Source organism: Bos indicus x Bos taurus, chromosome 23 (genome assembly GCF_003369695.1).
Source record: "Bos indicus x Bos taurus breed Angus x Brahman F1 hybrid chromosome 23, Bos_hybrid_MaternalHap_v2.0, whole genome shotgun sequence".
NCBI lineage: Eukaryota > Metazoa > Chordata > Mammalia > Artiodactyla > Bovidae > Bos > Bos indicus x Bos taurus.
The window spans coordinates 28604250-28623796 of NC_040098.1; the positions used below are offsets into that span (position 1 = coordinate 28604250).

A 19547-nucleotide genomic window follows, 5' to 3' on the forward strand; every position below is an offset into this window, starting at 1 on the left:
CCTCACATTTACTTTCTTCCATGAATTGTTTTAGCTACATCTCACAGCAGTTTAGATAGGCAGTGTTTTCAGCCATTCAATTGAAAATAATTTTTTTTTTTTTTTGGCCATGCCTTGCGGCTTGTGTGATCTTAGTTCCTGGATGATCCAGACCCTGGCAATGAAAGCACTGGATTCCAACCATTGGACCACCAGTGAACTCCCATTCAAAATATTTTAAATTCCATTATATTTTCTTTTAACATTTCAATTATTTAGAAGTATGTTTTTAAAGCTTATAAATATATTAAAAATGCATTTTTAAAAAGAATGTTTGCCTTCTTTTTTTAAATCTTTATTGAATTTGTTACACTGTTACTCTGCTTTATGTTTGTGTTTTTGGCCATGAGGCATGTGGGATCTTAGCTCCCTGACCAGAGACTGGTCCCACACCCCCTGCCCTGGAAGGTGAAGTCTTAACCACTGGACCACCATGGAAGTCCCAGAAATGCAGTTGTAAATTTTCCAAGCCCATGATAAATATTCTTGTTATTATTTTATGTTGTCATGGATGTTGGTCAGGAATTGTGTTCTAAATGATTTTGATTCTTTTTTTTAACATCTATCTGTGTACCTAAAAATAATGGATATTTTCTAATTATTCTAATATTCTACGTAGTCCCATTCGATCAAGCTTGTTAATTGTCTGTTTTCACTCTTTCATGTCTTTAGTAATTATGTGCTTGTTTGATTTATCAGTTTCTGACAGATGTAAGGTAAAGCCTTCCTCTAATATTCATTTTTTAAAAAACAGGAATCCTTGCACAAGAGTCTTCAGGCACCCAGAAGTGGTCCCAGCCAGCTAAGTGTCAGTGTTAGGAAAGGTTTCTCAGTGGGGGTGGTGGGGGCGGGGTGATCAGTCCTCAGAGGGAAAGGTGAGCACTTTGCCATCATTAACTCATTCTCCCACTCAAAGGGAAATCAGGGAGAAAGAGGGTAAGAGATGGAGTAGGGGAAAGAGGTGTCCTGATGGGGAGGGACAATGTGGAGAAAGATGGGAAAGCAGAAGGAGATACAGCATGCAGGTAGAGAGATAGGAAGACACCAGATAAAGATGGTGAGACAAAAAAGAGTTGTGGACAGAGACGTATGAGAGACAAGGACAGAGGTGAGAGCAAGATCAGGGAGGATGAAGATAGGGTGCCTAGCACAAGGAAGGCACTCAGTAAAGGCACAGTTGAATAAATAGATGGATGAGCCTTGATACTCAGAGGGGGAGGCGTGGAATGGATATTGAGAAGAAACCACTGTCTATCAGAGAAGCAATGTCCTGGTTTCATCTTGAGATGATGCGGGCCTTAGCTAGAAGTAAGAACCAAGAGGCAGAGAAAGACCCTTAGATATCCCAGAGGCAGAGTGATTAGCACTTGGGGATTGTTTGGATGGGGAACGGAAGGAGAAGGCAGCATAGGACAAGTCCCGGGATTTTGCTTTGAATGTCTGGGTAGATTGTGTTTCCATTCACTGAGGTGGGGAATGTAGAAGGCTGACCCAGTTTAGGTGGACATTGATGGTTTTGAAATGCCTGTGGAACATTCTGGGGGATATGCCTAGAGAGCATATCAGATTTCAGAAAAAGGCCTGAGGCAAAGGTTGGAGATTGAGATGGAGATACAGGTTGAGAATAGCATTGGTTAAAACTGTGGCTGTGCGGTTTCTTTCTCCAAGGGATTTTCCCAAACCAGGGATCAAACCCTGGTCTCGCAAATTGCAGGCAGATTCTTTACCATCTGAGCCACCAGGGAAGCATCTTGAGAGAATTGCCTGGGTAAGCCCATGGTAGATGCTCAGTTAGTTGAATGAAAGTAGGAGAAACAACGCAAAAGTCTACCAACAGGAGAATGGTGTGAAAGCGCGTGTGGCGGGTACAGGAGCCAGAGGGACTCAGGTCTGGTTGCTTTTGTGTCCTTGAGAAAGAAGAGGTAAGATGGAGAAAAGATCCGAGGTATGGGTCACACAGAGTCAGGGTGATAGTTGGAGTAGACAAGGCAAAGCAACTGTGAAATTGGTGTGTTGAAAAATAATTGGCAAATTATGTGCAAGAATGTTCACAGGAGATGTATGCGTAATACCCAACCAATAGAAATAACCTAATACATCATCAAGTGAATGGATAAGCAAGGTGTGATACATCCATAAATGAAATACCACTCAGCAACAAAAAGGAACAAACTACTGATATACCTAGATCAAAACAGATGAATCTCACAGGCATTATGCAGAACGGAAGAAGCGGGGTATAGGAGTGTATGCTATATGGTTCCATTTGTATGAAGTTCAAGAACAGATTAAACTAGGACTTCCCTGGTAGCCCAGTGGTTAAGAATTTGCCTTGCAATTCAGGGGACTCAGGATCAATCCCTGGTCAGGGAACTAAGACCCCACATGCCTCGGAGCAACTAAGCCCGTGTGCTGCAACTACTGGAGCCCATGTGCTCTGGAGCCCTCGATCAGCAGCTACTGAGTGGGTGCACCACAACTAGAGAGTCTGTGTGCTGCCGCAGAAAGATCCGGCATGACGCAACGAAGACTTGACACAGCCATGTAAGTAAATATTGTTTTTTTTTTTTTTAAAAAGAACAGACTAAACTAATCTATAGGAGTATAAATCAGTAGTTGCTTCTGGGAGAGGAAAAGGATTGACCAAAGAGGGGCATAGGAGAATTTTCTGGGGTGATGGAAATGATCTGTATATCAGTTGCAGTGCAGTTTACATGGGCTCGTATCTTTGCCAGAGGTCATCAAACTCTACACTTAAGATCTATGTACTTTACTGTAGTTGCGGCTCATGGGCTGTAGAGTTTAGGGCTCAGTGGTTGTGGTGTGTGGGCTTAGTTGCTCCACAGCATGTGGGATCTTCCCAGACCAGGGATCGCACCCATGTCTTCTCCGTTGCAAAGCAGATTCTTGTCCACCAGAGAAGTCCTTGGATGGAATTTTTTCAAAAGAAACGTTTACCAGCTACTCAAGAAGAAAGACAAGAAATAGGAATAAAAAAGTTATGGAATGGATGTACAGATATCTCTGGTTTGATAAATCTGACAGTGGTCTGTCTTAAGGGCCAATAAACTCCCAACTTAGAACAGGAAAAGAGGTGAAAAAACAAGCTCTGGGAGTTGATGATGGACAGGGAGGCCTGGCATGCTGCTATTCATGGGGTCACAAAGAGTCGGACACGACTGAGCGACTGAACTGAACTGAACTGAGGAGTTGGTGGTGGACAGGGAAGCCTGCTGTGCTGCAGTACATGGGGTTGCAGAGAGTAGGACAAGACTGAGTGACTGAACTGAACTTTACTGTATATATTTATATCTGTATATAAAAATATCATATACACGGACATTAAGTCTTCTAGAGAGATGGCAGAGGTTGAAATAGAAAGCTGGAGAGCCAGGGGCCTGCTCTTGGTGAATGTGAGGGAGTTGGACCGTGACAGCGAGAAAGAGAGGCAAGAGACTTCCCTGGTGGTCCAGTGGCTAAGGCTCTGTACTCCCACTGCAGGGGCTCAGGTAGGATCCCTGGTCATGGAACTAGATCCCACATACCTCAACGAAAGATCCCATGAGCCACAACTGAAAGATGCCCCAAATAAGACCTGGTGCAGCCAAGTAAATTTTTTTTTTTTAAAAGAGGCCAAAGGTGGGGTGAACCTTTGAGAAGTCATGGTCAGAGACTGAGGGTATAACCTGGGAGCCATTAATTAGTCAAAAAATATTTATAAGGACTTGACTGGAGAAGTTGGAACAACACGGAACAACAGACTGGTTCCAAATAGGGAAAGGAGTACGTCAAAGCTGTAGATTGTCACCCTGTTTATTTAACTTATATGCAGAGTACATCATGAGAAACGCTGGGCTGGATGAAGCGCAAGCTGGAATCAAGATTGTGGGAGAAATATCAATAACCTCAGATATGCAGATGACACCACCCTTATGGCAGAAAGTAAAGAAGAACTAAAGAGCCTCTTGATGAAAGTGAAAGAGGAGAGTGAAAAAGTTGGCTTAAAGCTCAGCATTCAGAAAACTAAGATCATGGCATCTGATCCTATCACTTCATGGCAAATAGATGGGGAAACAGTGGAAACAGTGGCAGTATTCTTTTGGGCTCCAAAATCACTGCAGATGGTGACTGCAGCCATGAAATTAAAATTGCTTACTCCTTGGAAGAAAAGTTATGACCAACCTAGACAGCATATTAAAAAGCAGAAACATTACTTTGCCAACAAAGGTCCATCTAGTCAAAGCTATGGTTTTTGCAGTGGTCATGTATGGATGTGAGAGTTGGACCATAAAGAAAGCTGAGCACCGAAGAATTGATGCTTTTGAATTGTGGTGTTGGAGAAGACTCTTGAGAGTCCCTTGGACTACAAGGAGATCCAACCAGTCCATCCTAAAGGAAATCAGTCCTGAATATTCATTAGAAGGACTGATGTTGAAGCTGAAACGCCAATACTTTGGCCACTTGATGCGAACAACTGACTCATTTGAAAAGACCCTGATGCTGGGAAAGATTGAAGGCGGGAGGAGAAGGGGACTACAGAGGATGAGGTGGTTGGATGGCATCACCGACTCAATGGACATGAGTTTGAGTAAACTCTGGGAGTTGGTGATGGACAGGGAAGCCTGGCGTGCTGCAGTCCATGGGGTTGCAGAGTCACACACAACTGAGCGACTGAACTGAACTGAACTGACTGACTGGAGAAGTTCCCCACGTCTCACCCTTGCCAACGGAGGTTGAAACACTAGGTGGAGGGGGAAACACTAGGTGAGATGGGGTCACCTGTGCTATGATTCCAGAAACTCTTCTGTTTTTTCACCTCTTTCCCTGTTCTAAGTTGGGAGTTTATTGGCCCTGACCAGCCTCAAGGCAGACCACTGTCAGATTTATCAAGCGAGATGTGTATACATACATTCCACAACTTTTTTATTCCTACTTGTTGTGTTTCTTCTCAAGTAGCTGGTAAAAGTTTGTTTTGAAAAATTCCATTCAAAGACTCCCTTAGTGGATAAGAATCTGCTTTGCAATGGAGGAGACACAGGTGCGATCCCTGGTCTGGGAAGATCCCACATGCTGTGGAGCAACTAAGCCCACACACCACAAATACTGAGCCCCGAACTCTAGGGCCCAGGAGCCGCAACTACTGAAGCCCGTGCTCCTAGAACCTGTGCTCTGAAACAAGAAAAGCCACCGCAATGAGGAGTCTGCACACTGCAACCAAGTGTAACCACTGCGTGCTGCAACTAGAGAAAGCCTGCAGAAAGCAAAGAAGACCCAGCACAGCCCAAAGCAAAATTATTTAAAAAAGAAAAATTCCATCCTTGATTTTGCTGAGCTAATTGGCACAGGTTAAAGTTCTTTAGAGGCTCTCAGAGTTATTGAATAGGGTCCTTGAATCCACACATACACCAGGATTTATTCTAGATGGTCTTTAAAACAAGCCAAGTACGGTCTTCAGAATCCACAACATTTTGGGATATTGGAAATCTTAGGTAGCAAAAAGAGGTGGAAAGAGCAAAAAACCTTTGAGTTCAGGCCCAACTGTACCACTGGTCATTCTCGCCCAGGACTGGGAGGGAGATAAAGGCTAACATAACATACACTGACTCTGCGCTACAGTGGGGTCTGGAAACCGACAAAAGCTACTCCCATTTTACAGATGTGTAAGTAGTGGAACCATTATTCCCGTTCACGTTGCCTTGACTTCTAAGCCTCATTGCCCTGAGACATGGAGTAGTGCCATGTGATCGAGTCTGTGAATTAGAGTTTTATCTTCAGGCCAGTTGCCCATTTCAGCCCCTCACCCCCACTCCACTGGTGGTGACCTTCCCTCCTTCCCCAAATCATGGGATTCTCACAGTTGAGTGGAAGAGACAGTTTGCTCCACATTCACCCTTTGGGTGTGAGGATGGGTTATTGACAGGACAAGGCAAGGTATGGAACAGAGCGAAAGCTACAGTTAAGGCCCAGTTGTGAAGAGCCTTGTACTGGGGCCTCAGGCCGCCGCATGCTCTGTGGCCACCAGGGGGCGGTCCTTGCCTTGCTATGCCACCTCATCTCCACACCCTCTGGTTAGATGACCCTGAAGAGGCTGCCACTCCGCTCACTAAACGGCTGAGTCAGTCCTTCCCAGACTGTGAGGTACCTGTGCTTGTCTAGGTGGTTCAGAGAGGTTCAATAATTTGTCCAAGATTAGGTAACTAGTTTGTAGGAGAGTTGGCGTTTTGAGCACAGCCTGACTCCAAGTCAGCATTCTTAACCATAAAATTACAAATTATCCAAAAAAAAGCTCCAGATCACTGCTGTGGAAGATGGAGAACTACATGATCTATGAGTGTGCTGTGAAACAGCAAGAAACTTGGTCAGAAAGAAAGAATATGGACCGCTATAAAGGGAGTCACAGAAAAACTGTGCGGTGAGGGCTGGGCAGATTTCACCCAGCGTTCGTATATGTCATCTTTCTTTTCTACATGTTGTGTTATCTCATGTAGGTGGCTAATACATATACAAAAGCGTGTGGCACACTTGTACTAATCCCTGTGTAACTTTGGACCTATGTGTAACACAAAGTGTCTTTAAAAAAAAAAATTAAGTAATCTTGGCCGTGTGGGTCTTTGTTGCTGTGCGAGGGTTCTGTCTATTTGTGGAGACCAAAGGCTACTCTGGTTGCGGTGTGCAGACTTCTCATTGAAGTGGCTTCTCTCATTGTAAAGCACAGGGTCTAGGTGTGTGGCCTTTAGTCGCTGCAGCACATGGGTTCAGTAGTTGCAGCGAGGAGGCTCTAGAGTAGTTGCTCTGCAGCAGGTGGAACCTTCCCGGACCAGGGAAGGGATGTCCCCTGCATCAACGGGCAGATTCCTACCCACTCTACCACCAGGGAAGTCCCACAGTGTGTCTCCTTTCCTTTGTGTCTGTGAAAAATGCATTTCCCATAGTGGGGGCACCTTGTAATTTCTCAAGAAATGTTAGCTAAAGAATGAATAAAATAATAAAGATGAGTGACTTTACCTGAATCTGTGTAGAACACACTTGGTCAAGTGGACCTCTTTGAGAGGTGTATTCCTTTAATGGAGATCTGAATCTGAATGAATCCAAACTTGTCCATCAGCTACACCCAAGTCAACACAGCCTAAGTGAAACTGTGTATGTGTGTTAGTCGCTCAGTTGTGTCCGACTCTCTGTGACCCCATGGAGTGTTGCCCACCAGGCTCCTCCGTCCATGTGATTTTCCCGGCAAGAATACTGGAGTGGGTTGCCATTTCCTTCTCCATGGGATCTTCCTGACCCAGAGATCAAACCCAGGTCTCCTGCATTGCAGGCAGACTCTTTACCATCTGAGCTACCAGCAAAACAGGGTGATTGCTGTGCAAATACAGCTTCCAGACAAAGCCTCTGGCAACTCACTGCCGCTGCCACCAGTCAGCTGACTTCTGCTAATCCTCTCATTTACAGAATTTCTTGAGCAGCCCTAGCAGAGGGCCCTAACTCGAGGGGAGGGAATGAATGGAGTGGACCTGGGTGCTGTTGAGCCAAGGGGAGGGGAAGTGGGTTAGCTCTGGGCTCAGAAAAGCTCTTGGAGGCTTATTCTTGGTAAAGGGTTAGTCTTCTTGAACCTCAGAAGATGGGGGAACCACATCCTGATCTCACCCATCCACCCACCCACCCACCTAAGCATTACCAGCCATCTAAGCCACACCCTTCCCCTTAAACACTTATGCAACCGGCCCCCACTCTGCCCCCTCCTCCTAGCAATGCAGATATCACTGTCAGCAGCATCCTCTTTCCTCAGGGAAGGATGCGTTCGATGCCTGAGGTCCCAGGGAGTTAAGGTCCTTGGTAAGTAATGTGTGAGTCCTCTGTGTCATAGGAAGCTCCCCACCCCCCTCCAGTGACCAAAGGCCTGGTCACAAGTAGTGGGTCATTCTCCTCCACCCAGACCTCACTGCTCATGTCCCTCCTCATCAACAGGAACACCCTCCGACATGGCCCAGATGCTGTTGTTCATCTTTATCATCATCCGTCCAGGTGACGGGGCTTTCTCCCAGGAGCCTGAGGGGTGTGGGGCTGGGAGGAGGAAGGATGGGGAGGCTGGACACAGATGTCCCAGGGGAACAGACTGGGTGGGGGCTGAAAGCAGGGGGTCCCTCTGTAAAGCTGAAACCCGGTGCACTCCTCCAGTTTGCAGTTCCCTCCGTGTCACCCGCTGGGAGGGTCATTCCCCAGCTTCCATGCTAGAACTCTTTTCTTCCCAGTGAAAGTTAGTTGCTCACCTGTGTTCCACTCTTTGCGCGACCCCATGGACTGTAGCCCTCCAGGCTCGTCTGTCCATGGGATTCTCCAGGCAAGAATACTGGAGGGGGTTGCCATTCCCTTCTTCAGGAGATCTTCCCGACCTGAGGATTGAACATGAGTCTCCCACATTGCAGGCAGATTTTTAACCATCTGAGCCACCAGGGAAGCCTTTTTCTTCCCAGCCAACTTCCTAACAAGATAAAGTCTAAAGAACCAGAAAAAAGGGCTTGAAGGAAGGGGTCAGATTTTTTTAAGGGGTCAGTTTTAATTCGATGAGTTTAATAAGCTTATTAAACTAGGCTTATTATCTAGGGTTTAGATATAATTAGGAGTTTAGGAATTTAATTAAATCTAAGTTAAGTTTCTTAATGAAACTGATTTTAATTATCCAATCTACTCATTAACTAAATGCAATGTGGACTCCAGACCTACAGCTTCAGCATCAGCAGGGACCTAGGGCAAATTCAAATATTTTATTCAGAACCACGGAATAAAATATTCCAGCAGTGGGGTTTGGGAATCTGGTTTAACAAACACTCCAGATGTTTCCAATGAGCTCTCAAGCTTGAGAATCACTGAAACAGAAGAATGAGTGGTAAATTTCATTAACTGGAGAATTTAATCAAGAATTTTAATAGTTGATGTAATTCATCGATTTACATGAATTCACTAGGGATCCCCATCAATTATAGCCATGGCTTTACCTGGAGATTTACTTAATGATCTTTAACAAAAAAAACAGTAGTAAGATGGTATGGTGCGGAATGCTATCAGTACTAAAATAATACCTGGAATAATATAATTAATGATATTAGTTAACTAGGCAGCCACATTCATTAATGAGCTTCACTTTAACTGTGACAAGTTAAATTTCAGCAAAATGTTACTAGTGGACGGAGCTAGAGAATGATGGGAGAGGGTAAGAGTTGGTATGAAAAATAATTTGAAAAACTGTTTAATAAGCAATGTTAAGAAATTAGATTGGTAAAAAGGGTTTAATGGGGCATCTAAAGTACTTGTCCCTGGGGGCCCTCTGGGGGTGCGCGTACAGCGGGGACATTCTACCACAAGCTCTCAGGTCTTTTCTCTCTGGAGTAACTGGGAAGGCGCTCCTCTGTGTCTTCTCTCTGCCCCCAGGATCTTGTGTTCTCTGGGTGTCCCAGCCCCCTGAAATCCGTACCCAGGAGGGGTCCCCCGCCTTCCTGCCCTGTTCCTTCAATGCCAGCCAAGGGAGTTTGGCCATTGGTTCTGTCACATGGTACCGGGACAAAGTGGCCCCAGGGATGGAGGTGAGGAATGAGACCGCAGAGTTCCAGGGCCGCCTGGCCCCTCTCCCCTCTTCCCGCTTCCTCTGTGACCACCAGGCTGAGCTGCACATCTGGGACACCCGAGGCCGTGACACTGGAGTCTACGTGTGCAGGGTGGAGGTGCTGGGCCTGGGTGTCGGAACAGGGAATGGGACCCTGCTGGTGGTGGAGGAAGGTGAGGTGCCAGAAAGCCATGTCCCCTTGACTAGAGGCCCCACCCTCCCTGATAGTAGAAAGTCCCTCCCCAAGGCCCGCTGCCCTCCCCGAGCCTCTGCACACTTCTACCCAGGGCCTCCTCTCCTGAGCCCTTCTCCCCCTCCTCCCCAAACCCCCCGCAACATGCAGGACCTCCTCAGCTAGCGGCTGGCACAGTCCTCCTCCTTCGGGCTGGATTCTATGCCTTCAGCTTTCTCTCGGTGGCTATGGGCAGCAGCATGTATTACCAGGGCAAATGTGAGTGTTGGAGCCGGGACACATGGGCATGGAGATGGGAGGGCATGTGAGAAGGCTGGAGCCAGCAGAGATAGAGACCAAGAAGGAGGAGGAGGGCTGCAGCACTGAGGGATTCCTGTGGCCTCTCCTCCAGACCACTGTCACAAGGGAACACCCTGTCACTCCTTGGATGGCCTCTGATGAGTGATTCCAGACCCCAGTGATCCCAAGTTCTTCAAGAGACCCTAATAAATTCCTCTCTACCCCATCATCCTTCTTATGAGTCTTGTGTATTTCCTGCTCCATCTCCAGATGCTCCAATGTGTCCCATTCTGGATTTTCCCAACTCTTACCTCCTGCGACTAAATCTGGTCTGGAAGGGTCCAAGGAGGGAGCTTCCTAGCAATCCTGCCCCCTCCCACCACCATCCTGGGACTCAGCACACCTCTCTCTCCTGCCCAAAGGGCTAAAGCCCTTTGTCCTGAGAAGAGCGGAGTATCTGACATGACTGGTCCTACTGTCAATGGCCCACAGGCAAATACTCTTCTCTGAGCTTCAGGGGAGCTTGGGTCCCCAAACACCCTTCCTCACCCAGTGAATCCCCCTACCTGACCCCAGAATGAGTGGGAGGATAAATCACTTAGGATTCTGTTTTGTTTTTAAGAAAGGCCATTTTATTATTATTTTTGGCCACTCGGCAGGTGGGATCTTAGTTCCCTGACCAGGGATCGAACCTGTGCTCCCTGCAGTGGACGTGTCCAGAGCCTTAAGCACTGGACAACCAGGGAAGTCCCAGTAATTTAGGTTTTGATCTTGGCCCTGTGGAGCTGGGGCTTGAAATAGATGAAGCCTGAGACACGGAGGGTGGCGAGACCATGGTCTTAACTGGGTGAACCATGGGATGGCCGTGGGTTGGGGGAGGCATCTGCAGGTATTCAGGTGGGTTTGTTCTCGGCGATGCAGGCATAGTCCCCGCTGGGGTCCTCCTTGTTGCCTTCCCTTTTTCGGATGTCTGGTCCCTCCTGTTCCGGCAGCCTCAGCAAGGACGCATAGTGGAGCTCCTGTTCTGAGGCCTGGACCTGGGGCCCGGACAGAGGGCACTGACGGGGTCCCCAGGAGTCTCCCTGCTCTGTCCACCCCCTCCCTAAGTTCTGCCACTCCCTGCTCCCACTGCCACTTTTTAAAAATTTTTTACCTCGTTGCCTCTCTTTGTGCTCCATCTATAGCTCTCTCTTCACCTCTCTTTCAGTCTATCTTGTCCTTTCCTCTTCGTATCTCTCTCATTCTCTCATTTTCTCCCACTTCATCATGCTTAATCTCCTTCTCCTTTTTCTCTTGGTTTCTCTCATTTTCCTTGTGCCTCTCATTCTCACTCTGACTTCTCTGTCTCACTCTGTCTCCAATCTCCCTCATTTCTTCCCCCCTCTCTCCTTTGTCTTATTCCCTCTTTCCATCTCTACGCCTTTCCTTTCCTCTTTTTCTCATTCCTTATTTCCCTCTTTCTGTTTCTCTCTTATTTCCTGTCTCCCTCATGCTCCCGTTTCTTTCTGCCTTTTGCTCCCCCAACTCCACCGCCTCTTGTTGCCCCCTCACCCTCTTCCCTGCCCCCAGACTCACCAAGCTTCTCTCCAGCCTCCTCACTGGAAGGAAAAGAAGAAGCTCAGCTTGGCTGTGCCCCGCCCCCTGTGCCACCTCCCAGCCCTGCTCACACTCTCCCCACCCCCACCAGGTGTTTCCTCACTTGCCAACCTCCTGGGGTTCCCACGGCCAAAGCCACGGCCTAAGCCACGGCCTCTCTCTTGGGACTGTCTCCGCCCCCCTGCATCTGCTTTCTGCCCCCTTCCTCACAGAGGGGGAATGAGGGAGGTGCGGGTGGGGCTCACCTCTCCTGTGGAGCCGACACAGGCAGATGAACAGAACGACCACAAACAGAAGCAGAAGCAGGAGCATCCCCAGCCCTAAACCCCCAAATAGGTACAAATTCTTTTTCTCCCACGTCATTCCTGTAGGGAAAAGGGGTAAATATTAGAGGGAACTTTTTTTGCTTCAGTTCACCCCATCCCCCTCATCTGTTGTGAATCTCAGCTTCTCCCTCTGATAGTTTTAGAGACAAAAAAGATTCTCCCAGAGATTCTTCACTCCAGACTGTGTTGACTCACTTCTTACCATAGGTGTCCATCCCTCACCGGTTACCTCACTCGTTCCCAAGACCATTCACCCTTCAGAAGCTTACCACCGCCACCCCTGCCATCTCTGGGCCTCCCCATGAAGTCTGTTCCCCCAGCACTGGTTGGTCCCAAGAGGCCCTGGCCACCTACCCACGAACCGCACACACCACTTTTTACCCACTGCTCCCTGTGCACCACCACCCACCTGTGCAGAGGGTTACCTTGCCATCTCCCCTCATGCTTTCAGGACTGAAGACTAGCCTGTAGGTTGGGAAACCTAGCACAGCTCTTCGAGGCTAAATGGCCTGGGGTGAATCATGTGCCCCAAGTTCCTCATCTGTAAACTCGGGTGTCTCTGTTACAATAGTTTCCCAAGCCGGGGAGCCTTAGATCTGTATTAACCCCGAATGGGGTGGGGGAGGGCACTTTCTGTTTGTCACTGCTAATCAGCATAACACTGTAGGGTACTATGGTGCCCATTCCTTGGTGAAGGTTCTGAGACTCGAGGCTGGATCCTGACAAGGACATCCAGCCCAGAAGAGGCAGAGTTGGGGTTCAAGGCCAGGTCTGTCCAGCTCCAGAGCCTACCACCTTTCCCCTACCCTAAGCTGACGAGCTGGTTCATAGGAGCCTTTCCAGCACCAGCTAGCTCTAAGTTCTGATGAGGAGGCTGAGGGAGGAGCCGAGGCCTGGCAGGAAAATAGGGAAGGCGGTGTCTAGCACCACCTGGCAGAGCAACTCAGGAAAAGGGGGGCCCCAGCTTGGCTGGTGTGGAGAGCCGCTCTCCTTGAGCAGATATTGCTGGGGCTAAAGTGGGGCATGGAGAAGTGTCTGGGGCCCATAACTTCCCCTAAGGCACTTCCTGTCTTACAACCACTGGTTCCTGTTTGAGGGCAAAGAAGGGGCTGCTGACTTCAACCAGAGCCAGATGCACTGACCAGTGTGTGGAAACTGAGACTGACCTGATTTAAAGAGGATTCCTGGGTAGGGGTGGCGGGTGGGGAGCAGAAGCAGAGGTGGAGAGGAGGGCCTGAAGTGGCCATGCTGGGAAGTGGGGGCAGAAGAGGATGGTTTACACTTCTTTGGGGAACAAAGACAGAGGCTGGACAGAGGAGTCCTCCAGGGCCCGGGGAACCTCAAAACTATATTTTCCCTTCCCTTATCTTAGACTCACCTCACTCTGGGGTATGACTGTCCTCTCCCTGGGTTTCCCCCGAGGGTCCCAGCTTACCCAGAGCCTGTGGCCTGCAGATGAACGGACTGCAGACTGGCCGGAGCTGCCCTGGAGTGGTGTTGCCGTCTTAGACATTCCTGCCCCTCCCCTCTTTTAACTTCTCCCCCAGCCTGGGTTCCTCCCCAGCATGATCAGGAGAGGAAGTTAGGCTCTGAGGGTTGGGGTTACAACGTCTTTTCCTTTCAGACTCCCAGGACTGTAACTCAGCCTGTCATCCCCTTTCACCCCAGCCCTCCTATTGATCCTGCAAGTCTCAGTGATCATGTACCTTCTAGATGCCTGCCCTGATTCACTTTTCCCAATTATACTGGGTCCCTGAGAGCCATGATCCTGGTGTGTGTGAACATACACCCCCAGCTCCCAAGACAAACTGGTGGATTTGGGTAACTCTCCTGGTATTCTGGAGCTGTATCTAACAGGGCACTTGATTGACGGATGAACAACAGGAGACAGAGACAGCCAGACTAGATCTACATGAGCACTGCTGATAGATCTAAGACAGAAAGTTGACAACAAGCTGGTGTTGGGAAAGGAGGTGCAGGCAACCCGGGTGGATTTCCTGCAGGGAGCAGCATTCTGATGTTGAGCGCAAAAGTAAGTAAGGGCAGTAGTCGAAGGCCTTCTGGACAGAGACCTGGATGAAGGAGAGGGAGACGGATGCTGGAGGATGGCACACCTCGTCCTTGCGGAAGGTGAAGACTGGGGAGCTCACATGGAAACAAGGACTGGAGAGAAGATCTGGTGCCTGGGCCCATAAGCATTTGCATTTCCTCCTCCAAATTCAGAAACTTTCTGCTACTTTCCCTTCCCCCATCCACAGTGTTCCCCATGCAGGACAGTAGGCCAATATTTTTTTTTTTAATGTTTTATTATTAAAATGTTCAAACAGAAAAAAATTTGAAGGAATTATACAATGAACCCATTCCTACCATCTAGATTCTACAATTAATATTCTTCCATATATTTGCTCTATTACATATCTATCAATCCATCTCATTTTTTGATGTTTTTCAAAGTTGCAGACATCAGTACATTTTACCTCTAAACCCTTTACTATGCTTATCATTGACTCGAGTTCAGTATTTGTTTCCCCATTTCTTTTTTAGGGGGTTGGTGAGGAAGGCAAGATTTACATACCCTGAAATGGACAAATCTGAAGTCAGCACTCAGTTTTTAAACTGTCTTGTGGTTAACGGTATAGAGCCAGACTACCTGGGTTCAAATCCTGACTCTGCCACTCCTGTGTGACCTTATAGAAGTTCTTTAACCTCTCTGTGCCTCAGTTTCCTCTTAGAGTGTTTATCAGGATTAAAAGCATAATTATATAGGACTTCCCTAGCAGTCCTTAAGAATTCGTGCTTCCATTGCAGAGTGCATGGGTTCCATCTCTGGTCGGGGAACTAGGATTCTGTATGTTGTGCACTGTGGCTCCCCTCAAAAAGCATTCTTGTATATAAAGTGTGTCGATCAGTGACAGGCACACACCAAATGCTATTTATATATATATATTAGCTATGTTATTATTATTATTATCTTAACACACAGAGGACCTTTGCCAACAAAGGTCCATCTAGTCAAAGCTGTGGTTTTTCCAGCCGTCATGTATGGATGTGAGAGTTGGACTATAAAGAAAGCTGAGTGCCAAAGAATTGATGCTTTTGAACTGTGGTTGGAGAAGACTCTTGAGAGTCTCTTGGACTGCAAGGAGATCCAACTAGTCTATCCTAAAGGAAATCAGTCCTGAATATTCATTGGAAGGACTGATGCTGAAGCTGAAACTCCAATAATTTGGCCACCTGATGTGAAGAACCGACTCCTTGGAAAAGACCCTGATACTGGGAAAGATTGAAGGCAGAAGAAGATGACAGAGGATGAGATGCTTGGATGGCATCACCAACTCCTTGGACATGAGTTTGAGCAAGGTCCAGAAGTTGGTGATGGACGAGGGAAGCCTGGCGTGCTGCAGTCCACAGGGTCGCAAAGAGTTGGACATGACTGAGCGACTGAACTGAACTGAACTGAACGGAACCCACAGAGATATCAAGAAAGGGAAATGATCTGGGACCATTTGCAACTCCCTTGACCTGGTCTTTCTTCCTTTCATCTCCTACTGCTTTGCCTCCTATACCATTCATTTTGTCCTTACTGCTTTCTTTTGCTTACTCATTCATTCTTCTGTCCTTTCTTCACTTAACACTTAGTCAGCGTGGGGCTCATTCTAGACTGCAAAGCTCTTTGTGGGTGGGTGCTCATCGCACTCCTGTCTACACTGTGTAACAAGGAAAGTGATGCTCTATTTCCATCCCTCATCAGTGAGTTAAGAGTCTGTGGGGAGGCTGAGGACCTCTTCAGCTGCCATTACCGTGGACTGGCTTAACTCTTTCTCACCCAGGTCTGGGGGGTTGGAGGGAGCAAGGGAATGGGAAGAGGAGGTCAGTCCAGCCTGGGGACAAGTTCTTCTTAGGGACCCAGACACCCATCCCTGAAGACTCCAGTTCCAGCCCTTGGTCTCAGGGCTGTGGATGCAGCCTTCCCCTCAGCACCCACCTCTGGGGTACAGAAGATTGCAGACCCCACTGGCAATCTGGAGCAATCTGTGTGTTCTCACTGTAGCTGCCCGACTTATGGCAAGCTAGCTTCCCTCCCAGGGCCTCAGTCAGTTTTCCTTCCCACTGACTCAGAAGATCTGTCAGTCCCCCTCCGGCTCTACCCTGAAAGCCTGTCTCTTCACCTCCGACTCCTTCCCCAGTTCAGAGAACCCAGGCATCCAGCTGCCTCACCCCAGCTCTGGGTAAACAGGAAGCAGGGTGAGGGGTGTGCGGAAAGTCCCAGCCAGGTGTATGGGTCTTTGGGGAGAGGGTGGCCCCACCCCTGAGGTATGAAAGCCCCCCTGCCCGGGCCCTAGCTCAGTCTCCATGGGGGAACGGGGGCTGGAGGGCCGGGGTAGGAGGCCCCAGAGGAAAGGATGCCTGCTGCTGGCTGTGGCAGGAGTCAGTTCCCTGGTGACCCTCCTGCTGGCCGTGCCCATCACTGTTGTGGCTGTGCTGGCCTTGGTGCCCCAGGAGCAGGGAGGATTGGTGAGTGGCTACAATAAACCCTCCACGGGCCGGCTATTGCCCATGCTCACTCACCTCTGGCTATGCCCCTCGTCTTATCTTGCTCAGCTGGCTTGGCTGTCCCCAGGATGGAGATGTCCTGTCTGTCTCTTTGCTGGTCCTCTTTTCATGTTCGTGTGATGCTGTTGTGTCCCGATGTCACCAAGCCCCTTCCTGGTCGTATGTATGTTTCTTCTCCCCCTCCCAAGACATACTAGGGCCTCTGTCTCTCTGTTCAAGTATAGCCACCTCACTAGCTCTCCATTCCAGGGAGGTGTGGAGGCTGGGGCTGGTGGGAGAAGCCCCAAGTTTGGAGCTTGAATCTATGCTGGGAATGGGAGGGCTGGTGGTTGGCATCAGTTAAGAGGGAACTCTGGGCGCTGTGACCCCACCCACTCAGGTAACAGGGACGGCTGACCCAGGCACCCAGGCACCTGCCCATCAGCGATTTGGTAAGAGCCCACCATTTTACCCTCCCTTCCCTGGCTCTGCCCCTCAGGGACTCCCAGCTCCCAACCATCTGCATCCCCAGATACTCTCTTCCTTCAGGAATCCAGATGCCCCATCCCTGGGCCCTAGCACCTTGTCCTCTGGGGGTGACCAGAGGACACCCTGTCCCCAACCGTGGACCCTTCCTACCTCTTCCAGAGTCCGGGGAGCTGCCCGAGGAGGACTCAGAAACTGATCTCAGCCCTAGGCTCCCAGCTGCCCATCTCATTGGTAAGGATCCCATCTCATTGGTAAGGATCCCATCTCATTGATAAGGACCCCATCTCATTGGTAAGGACCTCACGGACCTGAAGGGTCCAGGGTGCCGGTTCTGCTAACCCACGGTTAGAGTCCCTTTGCTCTGTCACTGCGGCGCTCCCTTGCCCACCCACTTGACCGCAGCGATCTTGCCCAGCCTTCCGCTCCACCAGCATTCTAGCCTCTTGCTTCCCCGCCCCACTCCCGGGAGGAGGGAAAACCCGGCCTGGATCACCCCACCTCAGCATTCCGCACCGCACACCCAGGTGCCCTCAGTCCCAACTCGTACTCATTGCAGGAGAGCGCCATCAGCCCGCTCCCCTACCCAGCTGGGCTCCTGCAGGGGGTTAAAAGCCCTCAGTGTACCCCATGCCCATCCTCCCAGAAGCCCCCGGCCTGGATCACTCCTTTCAGGATCTGATTTCCGAGAAAGCCGACGGGCCCATTTCTCTGCAGGCGCTTGGACCACCGGGCAGGGGCTAGGCTGGGAGGCGAAGAAAGAAGAGGCGTTTCTGAGCAGCGGGACGCAGTTCTCGGGTGCGGAAGGGCTGGCCCTCCCGCAGGACGGCCTCTATTACCTCTACTGTCACATCGGCTACCGGGGCCGGGCGCCCCCTCCCGCCGTGGAGCCCCTGGACGGCTCGGTCACGCTGCTCAGCCGGCTGTACCGGGCGGGGGGCGCCTATGGATCGGGGACCCCCGAGCTGCTGCTGGAGGGCGCGGAGACCGTGACACCTGTCTCGGACCCCGCCAGGAGGCACGACTATGGGCCCCTTTGGTACACGAGCGTGGGGTTCGGTGGCCTGGTGCAGCTCCGGAGGGGCGAGAGGGTGTACGTCAATATCAGTCACCCCGACATGGTGGACTACAGGAGAGGAAAGACCTTCTTCGGGGCGGTGATGGTGGGGTGAGGGCTAGCTGCATCCCTAAGAACAGCTACTGCCTGATGAGAGTATGTGAATGATGCAGCCCAGTCACTGGGGACCCAGACACTGGGGACCCCATGGCTGTGGGGAAAATGTAGATGACTGTTTGGAAACTGATTTTTGAGCCGGATGAAAATAAAGAATGTAAACTTCAATGTTGCCAATACAAATGCAGAGATGCTAAGGTGTCTTCATTTAGGGTAGGTACACAAGTGTGGGTTAAAGATTCTCCTTATTTTTCTGGTTGCTTGAAACAATTCATAGCACTTGGCATGGCCTCTGTTCCCTGGGGTGGGGGATCTGTGGGTCCCACCCACCCTCGCCTCTGAATGACTTTTCCCCGACATTAGCCCATTTGGAGGGTAAGAAGAAAAAGGCCCTCCACAAATGCCAAAGCATCTCCCAGCACCCACATTCTCAAGGCCACGCGGTCCCCCCAGACTCAGCACTGCACTCTTCTCTCTTGGGTCCATCCCAGTAGTGGTGGGGTCATTGCAGGGGAAGGCAAGCACCACTCAGAATGGCCCAGTTGGCAGAATAAACCTGAATAGGGCTGATAGTGAAGCACTGGGCAGACTGGCACTTCTCTGCTAGCTGCCCCGTTAGCCACAGTCAAGAGCCACAGCTGGGGGAGCAGGGGTGGGTGGGTGGGTGGTGGTGAAGGATGGGGTAAAGGGAGGAGGCTGAAGGAGAAAGCTGGGAGGGTGATTGAGAAAGGGAGATGCTGGGGCCGGGGGTAGGGTGGGGGGGTGGTGCCTGAGGATACCAGGGAAAACCTGGAGAGGAGGGGGAGGAAGAACTGATGCCACCTGGCCCTGTCCAGGGAGAGATGGCACATCCTCACCACTCATTCACACTTCAGGTCCCTTTTCCATGAGTAGGCAAGTGTGGGGGCCTCAGGGTGAGCAACAGCAGCCCCCTCGCTCCATGACTGACTTTCAGCCTGGGGCTGGAGGAGATGGAGGAGGAGCCCAGGCTCTATCTAGGTTACCCCAGTGGGTCACCCCACCTCTGCGGCACACCACATGGTTTTTCCCCTTGCCTGGCAACCCTAGCAAGAAGGAAAGCCCATCAAGGGGTCCCAGTCTCAGTCTTTATTTCTGACTCCATATTTGTCTTTGACTCTGTGTCCGGAAGAGGCTTCCTGGAGGGGCAGAATGCATTTCTCTTTCCACTTCACCCACCTCATGTCCTTCTCATCACTCATCAAAAATCAGGGAGACCAAGCTGGCATGGGGGGAGCAGGGCACTCCTTCACCTACATCTTATTCTTTGCTTTGTTTTTTTTCTTTCTTTGTTTTTTAATCTTC

General features: G+C 49.7%; 3 protein-coding genes across 11 annotated transcripts in view; 2 read left to right on the plus strand and 1 right to left on the minus strand.

Annotated features, from left to right (window-relative positions):
* The window catches only part of NCR3 (natural cytotoxicity triggering receptor 3), a 33190-nt gene extending 22852 nt beyond the window's left edge, over window positions 1–10338 (plus strand). Inside the window, exons 2-7 of one of the 4 annotated variants that reach the window (XM_027524127.1) lie at window positions 2383–2583; window positions 7826–7872; window positions 8005–8061; window positions 9466–9810; window positions 9981–10088; window positions 10222–10338. In XM_027524127.1, the coding sequence (XP_027379928.1) occupies window positions 2555–2583; window positions 7826–7872; window positions 8005–8061; window positions 9466–9810; window positions 9981–10088; window positions 10222–10268 (633 nt within the window). In that variant the 5' untranslated portion in view covers window positions 2383–2554 and the 3' untranslated portion in view covers window positions 10269–10338. Of the gene's footprint in view, window positions 1–2382; window positions 2584–7324; window positions 7873–8004; window positions 8062–9465; window positions 9811–9980; window positions 10089–10221 lie in introns of those variants that run through there. The other 3 variants (XM_027524126.1, XM_027524128.1, XM_027524129.1) reach the window with 3 other exon arrangements.
* A 380-nt stretch (window positions 10339–10718) lies between these two features.
* Window positions 10719–16958, minus strand: LST1 (leukocyte specific transcript 1). 5 transcript variants are annotated; one of them, XM_027524142.1, is made up of 4 exons: window positions 16601–16958; window positions 11951–12070; window positions 11685–11707; window positions 10719–11146 (listed from the first exon to the last, which is right to left on the minus strand). In XM_027524142.1, the coding sequence occupies exons 2-4, from the start codon at window positions 12066–12068 to the stop codon at window positions 11003–11005; spliced, it is 285 nt and encodes a 94-aa protein (XP_027379943.1). In that variant the 5' UTR covers window positions 12069–12070; window positions 16601–16958; the 3' UTR covers window positions 10719–11002. The 5 variants fall into 5 exon arrangements, with proteins under 5 accessions (XP_027379943.1, XP_027379941.1, XP_027379940.1 ...); XM_027524140.1 differs by lacking the exon at window positions 16601–16958 and adding an exon at window positions 13467–14636; XM_027524139.1 differs by lacking the exon at window positions 16601–16958 and adding an exon at window positions 13410–14636.
* Window positions 15298–18407, plus strand: LTB (lymphotoxin beta). Of its 2 annotated transcripts, XM_027524123.1 has the most exons (4): window positions 15298–16546; window positions 16965–17016; window positions 17213–17284; window positions 17768–18407. In XM_027524123.1, exons 1-4 carry the CDS (start codon window positions 16385–16387, stop codon window positions 18220–18222), a joined length of 741 nt encoding a protein of 246 aa, XP_027379924.1. In that variant the 5' UTR covers window positions 15298–16384; the 3' UTR covers window positions 18223–18407. The 2 variants fall into 2 exon arrangements, with proteins under 2 accessions (XP_027379924.1, XP_027379925.1); XM_027524124.1 differs by lacking the exon at window positions 16965–17016.
* The last annotated feature ends 1140 nt before the right edge of the window (window positions 18408–19547 follow it).